Here is a 10120-nt window from a genome sequence, read left to right as displayed (position 1 = left end):
GAAAATTCTAAAAATACTTGATACAAACCTAACAACTTCTGTGATTTTTTTTTCCAAAAATAATGTCATTTGCATCCTATTTTATATGGTCAAAGTTTTTTTTTTTAAAAAGAGAAAAAAAGGCCGAATGAACCGGATGATTTGGCTCATCACGTTAACAAAAATCTTAACATGCAAGCACATATTTTTCTTGTGTAGAGCATATCTTAAGAGGATCTTTAAATTTTGTTTCACTTCATTTAGAGTTTTATTAGTTTCTCTATGATTTTTACAAAGTTCACAAGCATAAAGTGAACATGTTAAGAAACATCAATGTAATTAACTTTTACATGTCTACCATTATTTTTCCTACATAAAGCATAGTATAAGTAAACTAATAAAAGTAGTTTCACTAATTTTAGAGGTGTGAATCGGTTAGTTATGAATTAATCTAGTTGCAACATATTTACACAATTATGTATGTTACAATAACCATTTCATGAGTTTATGTATTTTTAAAAGGCATAGGATCATGTAAGAAGACTAACAAATTTGGTTTCATGATTTTTAGATTAGTAAAGAATTAACTATGCATTTAACTAGGTTTAGCAAATAAATTTTCTCATAGAAAATATTCAACCTTTTCATGAGTATAAATACTTTTATCATGTAGATCATGTTACAAGAAAACTAACAAAAATAATTGTTTCACTTGATTTGAAACTCAGATGAATTAGTTATTGATTTTACAAGGTTGAGTTGTTTTTTGTTTTTTTTTTGTTAAACTTCGCTGAAATTCGAGAAATGAGCTCGGTTTTCGAAGAAATGCGATCGGTGTTGGAAAGAATTCGAGCAGTTTTCGACATGGATTGAAATGCGAAAAATGTGATAACATATCAGTGGAATTCGATCGGATATTGACAAAACCGATCGCATTTCAGGAGTCTGATTCGAGCGAATTTTACCTCGGTCAACCGGGTTTGATCACACGAATTTGTTCGAATTCTTTGAATTTTCGGTCGATATTCACGCATTTCACGTATTTTGGGAATGTGACAGGGCTCGCATTGCGGTCCCCGGTCGAATTTGTGAACCCTGTTCTGGATCTTGTGGGTAAGTGGAATTTTTTTGTGAAAATTGAAGCCGGGCAGCTCACTGAACAATACAAGGCGTTACGACTTGACCCAACAACGCAGTTAATAATTTTGACTGAGACATTTAGGGTCAGTTTGTGGTTGTTGCATTGTTTTGTGCTGCAAAATATAGCTTCTTCTATTGAAGATTTTTTTTACTTCACAACTCTTAAATCTATGCATCTAAATAATTGCTCCATCCAAATCTAAAAAGAACAAGTTATTCACCCACAATACCAGTAGTGATACGGTGATACCTCACTAGCTAACCACATTTCTGTACACTACAATATATGCAATAATCCCCAAGGGTTAGGGCAACCACAATATGCTAAACAACTAAGTAGTAAGCCCTTACTACCCGGTAATAGCCATTATGCAACCAGGTAGCAAGAAAATTTTAGCTAATGCCGACCATAGCACTATGACCAAGTAGTAAGGAACTGAATTTCTTTTCATTCTCCCTCTCCTTACTCTCTCTCCCTCTATGGCTCACGGGAAGTTGCAGTTCGCGCTATGAGAGCCACCACCGTCACAAGCCCGATGGCTGCCATGGAGACCAGGAAGGCGCCGCCATGGAGCTCCTCACCTCCAGATCCAGCCGTTTGTAGCTGGATCCGGCAGAGAGTGCGCGTGGAGGCCGAGGAGTGGCAGTTGGTTCTCGAGGAAGGCCATTGCTGCTAATTGCCCGTGGCCATCGCTGCTCGTAGCCTCCCCTTTGTTTGCCTACACCATGGCCAGGGCCGGTCCTGAGATTTTAGTGACACAAGACAAAACTAAAAATGGGTCTCCCATTGAATTGAAACATCAAAAAATAATTAATATATAAATTATAAAGATAATATTTGATATATTAAAAAATCATTTCCGATAAACTCGCAAAAATTTATATCTCCAACTCATCAATTGATGCCTTACTACAAATCTGTGATGGGTGGGCAACCTTAAAGCTTGGGTTAGAGACAATCGGAGGAAGATGATCATACGTCAGGTCAAGCATTAGGCATACCTTCGTTTTAGGAGGAAATGCGGGGATGAAAATAGGCGAATTGGGGTTTGCAAATGGCAAACGCCAATCGTCAAGTCGTCGAGCCACCGATTAGGGCCTTTACGGTTTGCGCTAAGTCATTAACATCGCTGTGTACATTGCTGAATTCAATCACCGTCGAACGAAGTAAGTAAGACTGTATGAGAGGAAATGATCTCATCGACTTCTCTGCGTACGAGAGGATTGCTAATTTGGGCCATTGCTAACCTACTATCAAGGAAACAAAGCAGCAAAACTGCTTCTTTTGGACCGTCCAAAGGCCAAAGCTCATGCACAATTATGTAATTGCGGCCGCTAGTTGATTGAAATTTAGACTGCTATGCTTTGTTGGATCACAAGTAATATACATGTATACCTATATGAGAGGACCCCTGGGTTTTGGGGGGCTGGGGCGGCCACCCTGCTTGCCCCCCTCCAGGGCCAGCCCTGACCATGGCCATGATCCGAGGGAGCTCAATTGGTCATCCACCTCCTCGGGAGATGTCGAGGTCGGGGAAGAGGGTCACCTCCAAGTGATGCCCCACTGCTTGGATTTATACGATGACGAGCTCGATGAGCTCCCAAACCTCTGACGCTGACTCCGCCTTCTTTGTTTGCTGCCATCGTCGCACTGTCAAATCTGGTGGTGGTGCATGTCGATTTCATTGGATTTGGGGAGGACACAAGCAGAAGGGAGGGGGCTAGCAGCGCCGAAAGAGAAATCGGGGAAGAGGTGGGGTGGTTGGATGGGCACTTTTTATTTTCTCGTGGGGCCCACCGTATAGTGGAACCGGGCTTTAAACATTGCGAAACTTGCAATAACTAATGCCCAATCACGTGAGTCCCATTTCAGCAATATACATTGCACGTGTTCTTATATAACTAAATAGCCGATAGTTTAGTACATTTGCATCGAGGTAGTTAAAGTAATAGTAAGGTCATTACATGGGTACCTGAGACGAGGTTTATCTAGTAGGGTTAGCTTAGTCGGCTGTTGTTCTTCATCGTTGCTCCTGTCACCCTCGTTATCACCGCAATCCTCATTGCTCATGGGTGGAACCGAATCCTCTGCAGCAATGAGTATGTGTGAACAGTAAACATGATGCCGAGGTCTGCTGAATTTGACTTGAATTTGCCAGAAGATATCACGCATCAGGTAATACATTACTCTGTAGGATTGTCCATTTCTTGCGAAGTATTTGATGATTATATCCCTTTGTTTTTAAAAGGCTTGCCCACATTATGCAGATTACTTGTCTAGCAAATCCAACTCTATTCAGTTCTAACGAGGTACGCTACATAAATGTATGAAATGAATTATGTGATGGACATGTAATGGTTGGACGATGCAAAGTACATTCGGTTGTCCTTGGACTCATATCTTACAGTTATACCTGTATTTCAGTAACATTCTTTTTGCTCTTCTGCTATGATTTTTTTTTTTGAAACATATCATTTAACTTAAAGAAGATTTGTCTCCTTACTCAGATATATCTTAAGATGCTCCTCATTTCCTGCATTTTCTATCTAGTTGTTCCATTGTGTAGCGGAGTCCATTCAATGGTTGGATATTTCTAGGCCTGAATGCTGCCACAATATTCCTGTGTTTGCCCGCTAGATATTTGTCAAATTTAGAACTTATTGGAAGATCAAGCTTGCTTAATACATCTCATGCATATTATGGATAAATAAAATTCATGTCGTATGATATTTATTAAAATTTATACTTAAGTGCAGTCTTATCCAGAACAGTTTCTTTTTCTGGTTCCAGTCTTCCAGATACATTTTGGCCGTTGTACAGTAGACATCCTGAAACAGCTTAGTGGTGAGGAAAATTCTCGCAAGCCACCTGCCGGAAAGCCTGTCAGGATTGGGAGACTTGCTACGCACATATTATTGAAGCAACAAAGATGATTCCATATATCTTATGCAGTTGTATCCATATACCTTGTGAAGGAAATGATGCTGATCACGTATTGTGTGCAGGTGCTTTCCCTTGGCGAAGGTAGCGAAGATCAGAAACGGTTTACTGGTGGAGGCACATTTGTGGAGCTTTACTACAACGAGGACATCGACAGGACGAATGCCTCTTATCATCCGTATGTAGTTTAAAACTATCAGGTATATCATCTAATATTAGAAGAGTCATCTAACATTAGAAGAGTCTATAATTTATCTGCTGCTAAATGTTAAAACAGATTGCAGACCAGTGATCTTGATCAGTCATGGATGTCGTATTTATAATGCCGAACCTCATCAATCATGTAAATATAGATAGGAACACAATCTTATTATTTCAACTTGATTATTTACACAATTACCTCCACATCTTATATCCTACCAAACCCTAGTGTGTAGTGACATCATTATATAGCTAAACCTCTGGTGGATCCTACCCTAGAGCCTCTATATATATATTATTGCTTCAGATAGGTGGTCTTCATCGAACGACTGTCTCCTGAGGCTTCTTCGCCATGTCTCGTCAAGATCCGGAAGGCTTCGGCCCTATCATCTTCGTGTTGCCTCCTCCAAGATTATCTTCTCGCGCCGCACAGATCCCTGCAAAAGGCGGCATTTTAGATTTGCTGTGAGATTTGTTGTGAGATTTGTGATTGCACAGGTGTCGCTTGATGAGAAAAGGACCCCAAATCCGGCTCGGAACCGTCTGGGTCGATCCGGCCTCCTTCATATCCAATCCCCTCCACTTTGGATCTCCTCATCCCCGGAAAGCCATGGCCGCCGCCTCCTCCTCCTGGATTCTGCCTACCCTTCCCGAGTGCGACGACGCCCCAGGCTGGGTCCTACTTGACATGCGGTGCTACATCGCCGACCGCCCCAACGCTACCACCGCCACGGGCGTCACGAGCAGCGGGCTGCCCATCCAGGTGACCTTCCGCGCCGCCCGCCCGCCGATCCTCTCCTACCTCTGCGTCCACTGCCCCGGCATGGAGTTCCCCGGCTCAGCGCCCAAGGTTGTCGCCACACACGCCGACCTCGTCCTCCTCCGCGTCCCCATCAATCCCGACGCCCTCTTCTTCGCCACGACACGGTTCTGGGACTACTTCGTCTACAGGGCGCACCCCCCTCTGCTGGACCTGCTCCCCAACCCGTACCCCAAGCGCTTCAACGACTCCTCGGCCGCCCTCCTCGGCCGCGACGGCGGCGGCGGGTACGTCGTCGCCGCCCTCCGGAGCAGGGTCCCAAGGCGCGATCCCAACGGCGGCGCGCTAATAAGGACGGAGTTCGACCTCCACCTCTACCGCTCCTCCAATGCCGATGAGGGTTGGATCTCCAAGCGATTGTCAGTTGAGGAGCCGGTGAGGGACACGCTTGTCCCGTTACCTGACGCGGTGGCCGACGACATGCTGTACCATGAGACGGGGAAGACGATCACGGTCGGCGGCAAGCGAGGCACGGTCGCCTGGGTGGACCTCTGGCGTGGCATCCTCCTGTGCAACTTGCTCGACGAGTGCCCAGTGCTCCGCGACGTCCCACTGCCCCTGCCAGCGAGGGGCAACTGGGATCGTCTGCTCCAAGAATGTAACCCCAACTTTCTCCGGGATATCACCATCAGCCGACACAAAGACTCTATCAAGTACATTGAGATCGAAATCCGGCCACCAAGAGAGCTGAAAAAGACCACCCGTGACTCCTACCTGGAATGGGTGCGCCAAAACTCAAGAAACTCCCAGCTGGTGCGACGTGATGGCTGGAGGGCAACAACATGGAGCATGCCTCTCCCGGTTGGTTCATGGGAGGATTGGCGCTGTGAATGTGACGTTGACGTCAATGCCCTCACCATCGACGCCAAAGCAATCCTGCACAGTCTGTCAGTGGCATACCCCACCATAAGCATGGATGATGATGCTGTCTACTTGCTTTCTAAGGTGGATAATTTGGAGGTGGTTGTTGCTGTTGATGTGAGGAAGAACACGCTGCGAGGAGTAGCTGAGCTTGATATCCAAAAGGACTTCAGTTTGATGCCCACCTACTGCTCCAGTGAAATCTCTAGTTATCTCTTATCTGAAGAAGACTATAGGTAACTTTTGTGTACTGGTACTCCCCGCCTGTTTGCTTGTTTTTGTGCATACAATATGAAAGCCCTTCTCAAATGTTGAACATCTAGGGACTCATCATGTTAGTTTAGTTCTGGTTTAGAAAGATCTGAATGACCAATTAGTTAAGGATTGAACTTGCAAGCTCGTGGACTTAATTCAGGAGCCTCTGCTTATTGATGGCAAATAGGGATGCAAGTGGGGACCCGATGGGTACCCAAGTACCCTACCCACTCTAGTTCATAAAAAAATATCCACCATAACTAACTAAGAAAATGAACTAGCATTTAGAACTGTTGCAAAGGATAAGCGCCCAAGAAATGGTGTTCAACCTGTTCCTGGCCAAAAGCAGCACCTTATGAGATGCAATATATAAGTTACATTTAACATAAATTAAGTTTCTTTGGTTACTTTAATAAAATGATATTGACCAACGTTTACCTATTCAAAGCAATTTACGCGAGGGATTTCTTGCCGCGGGCTTTTTGTTTCTTTGTTTGTTTGTTGTGCTAGTAAATGAAAACATGAGTACTTGTTCTTCTTGATCTAAAAGAAACCAATTCTTGCTCTGGAGCATTTGTTAAATTTAAGATGAGCTATTCTATTTGATGCAGGCACATTAGAAGCGCTTAAACCAACTTAAAAAGAAGCGCTTAAACCAACTGTGGTGCGCGAAGGAACTGACCAGCAGAATGAGGCGTGGGAAGAAGCATGTATGGCGGCGTATACCCCTGAATGATGCTAAACAATAGCAACTTGTATGATGCATGTGTGGCGGCGTATTCAGTTAAGAGCCGGTGAAAAACCGATGTTGTTCCCACGCGCGTCAGCTAATCAACAACGTAGTTCAACAGAATGCAAACAAATACATCGATGTAGGCAGGGAATTTCAACCTTGAACAATCTAAATGCTCGCCTATGCTACTGCTGACTCCTTGTTGCTACTACATGTCTTCAGTTCAAGAATCCCTCTCTGCCAAGGTATCTTTGACTGTTGTGCTTGCGGAGAAGATCATAGTTTTTGGTGCACATAGAAACAATTTTGCTCTTGTCCTATATCAGTGTTGGTTCAAAATTGGTATCACTATCAATTTTTGAACCGGCACTAAACAAGCTAATAGTGATAATTGGACGATTATCACTATCGATTCGGAACTGGTAATAACGATGTTGTCACCACCGGCTCATGACTATCATCGTGACTATTGTTGTCGGTTCATCAAGTGATAATTGGGTCCAATCTTGACTATAACTTTTTGATGCTAAAAAAATAAAATAAATTCTTTACACCTGGAGCACCCCTTGCATTATCTCATGCAATTTGAACATAAGACACTTCGCGCAAAACTACCTTAACATCCTACTTCACAATGTTTGCTAATGGCAATAGAATAGTTTTTTCCCCTTTTGAACCTTGTTGTTCAAAACTTTTGATGTTTATTTCGACATATAAATGACTTTAAATGAAAAAGTTGTCAATACAAATTTTTAGATCTCATCGAAAGCTACAATTCTCGTATAAAATATTCTTTATCTGACCCTATAGGATTTTTTTTTTGAATTTTCGGATATCTTACTACAAACATACAAACCGACGCTTGTTTCCTCCAGCTTCAACATCAACCAACTTAAGCATTACATATAATAGCATTTCACCATGTAACAACTACCATTAGAGGTGGTCATTTATTTAACTTATATTTTTGTATTATTACATATTTCATCCAATTTGGAATTGAGTTGACCAACTTGAAAGTCAGCTAAGAGTATCAATGAGTGCATTTTATATATACAAAATTATCGAGGGTAAATCCTTGACAGTGATTCCGGGGTGTGTTGGTGGGTACGTGAACGGCGTTTCAGGAAGAGAATGTGTCTATTCGTGTAAATGAAGGATTTTGGGACACCAAGGGTTATGCAGTTTCGGGTCTCCCGGAAGATAACAATCCTACATTCTGGTTCTTTTGTGTGTTATAGTAGATCTGACTTGGTTATAGTGGTGTTCTAAAGGATTGCCAGAACTGATTTGCCGTGGTTTACAACGGGGTCTTCATCCCTTTATATAGTAGGAAGAGGGAGAACTAACATGCCGGTTCTACACAGATGGACTCTGCTCATTCTAATATCTATCTCAAATCATCATTACGGAGTACCAGGCATGTAACTTTGATCTGATAGCATTGTACATCGTTCAGCCGCACGTCGTCTTTGCCCAGCCTGTAAAACCTTATCCTCCTACATTTAATGCGACGGGACGGAACAGTGCACTCTTGTGCCGTCTCTGTCTGCTTGCCTCTGTGCGCCGTCCTCGTCCACTTGACTCTGTGCGCCTTCTTCGTCCACTTGCCTCTGCGCGCCATTCTCATCCACTTGCCTCTGCGCGTCGTTCTCGCCCACTTGCCTCTGTTGAATGGCTGATAACATCCCATCTGTCGTGCGACGCTACGTCCGGCATGTAGAGTCTCACACCGTAGCCTTTAAGGCTACGGGATGGGACACATCCCCTGCACCGCCCACGACCTTATCCATCGGGGCTGGTGCCTGGTGAAGAGGATTGCTCAGGCAAGTGTCCAATCAGGTCCTGCGACCAGGAGGGCTGGTCGTGGGTTTGTGTGAAGATGCGGCGAGATTGGTCGCTGGAGGCTTTGCACCGGCCGGGGTAGCTCATCGACCGACTAGATTTTTTAGGAGATGTTCCCCCGGTCGTTTGTGCCATACATGGGTCCGTTTAGCCGGGGTACCCCTTTACTTGGTACACCGACAAAAATGTTCATCTTTTTTCAGTGCTTAAGAATTGCATATATTATCATTTTACCATGGTATTACTAGTTTTATCCTTTTATATGTAGTTTAGGAATGTTACGTACTTCCATGAGTGAACAACAACGAAAGGACTCTAGCCCGATAAGTTAATAATGCTAAATTGTTTGTAAACCAGATTTATGCACCTACATGACTTCAAATAAAAAAATTGTCAACTAAAAAGATGTAGATATCATCAAGTGTCGCACCTGTAGGAACCCTTAGTCGGCTGAATCCCCCTCTCTTTCCTCTCCTCTGCCAACGACCGAGCCGTCGCCCCCATGGCCGCCTTCGACCGTCGACTTGACCCGCTCCATTGGCTTCTTGCCTTCACCGACCCCCAATATGAATCCATGCACCCGTGTAGACCACCGGCCCCAATACCTCAACCCGAGCCGTAGCCCTACCACAACGACGATGAGTTTCCCGGCACTGCTTTGTTGCCCTTGCTCGCTGTCGCTCCCCGCCTTCGCCGCTCTACCCAACCGGTGAGCCCACGCGCACGCACGTGGGTGGCTGGGCTCAGCCTTGCCCGCACAGTCGGCCAAACAGGCCGTGGCTCGGCCAACAAGCCGCTAACCCGTTAAAGCCAGCCCAGCCACCAAAGGCTGTGCCCAGTGGGCTAGCCCAGCTTCCGCGGCTCGCAAACCAGTTGGCCTGACCCGAGTGGGCCGACCACTGTGCAGCCTAGCACTGTGTGGCCCAAGCCCAAGTCCAGGCCTAGACCCAGCCCAAACCAAGCCCATCTCGGTCCAACCCAGCACTGTATCGTGGGTCCCATCGACTTACTGTTCAGTGGGTCCCACCCGTGGGTCCCACCCATGAATAGTATTATTTTATATTTTCTCGATTTAATTTTAGATTAAATCTTCCTAGTGTCATAACTTCTCCGTTCTGGCTCCGATTTCGACGATTCTTTTGCCAAAATTCATCTAAAATCGAGATCTACCTATCTATCACAGTGTGATATCCATTAGAGCTCATTTGGATTTTCATTTGATGTTATTTTCTTCTTCTCTAGCATAGTTCATTATTGATCGTATTCACGTTTGCAGAACCAGCGGAGTTTTGTGAGTGCTGTACAGGAAGCATCAAGAGCGAGGAGGATCCTGATTTCGACCAAG

General features: G+C 44.5%; 1 protein-coding gene across 1 annotated transcript; it reads left to right on the top strand.

Annotated features, from left to right (window-relative positions):
- Window positions 1–4598: 4598 nt before the first annotated feature.
- LOC133904329 (uncharacterized) lies at window positions 4599–7138 on the top strand. Its single transcript, XM_062345796.1, has 2 exons — window positions 4599–6178; window positions 6809–7138. Exons 1-2 carry the CDS (start codon window positions 4770–4772, stop codon window positions 6825–6827), a joined length of 1428 nt encoding a protein of 475 aa, XP_062201780.1. The 5' UTR covers window positions 4599–4769; the 3' UTR covers window positions 6828–7138.
- The last annotated feature ends 2982 nt before the right edge of the window (window positions 7139–10120 follow it).

Source organism: Phragmites australis, chromosome 22 (assembly GCF_958298935.1).
Source record: "Phragmites australis chromosome 22, lpPhrAust1.1, whole genome shotgun sequence".
Classification (NCBI taxonomy): Eukaryota; Viridiplantae; Streptophyta; class Magnoliopsida; order Poales; family Poaceae; genus Phragmites; species Phragmites australis.
The sequence above is the reverse complement of the archived record's forward strand: the minus strand, read 5'-3'. Positions and strand labels throughout refer to the sequence as shown.

Coding starts and splice junctions, on each gene's coding strand:
- LOC133904329 (XM_062345796.1), top strand. CDS start 4,770: ATGAGAAAAGGACCCCAAATCCGGCTCGGAACCGTCTGGGTCGATCCG.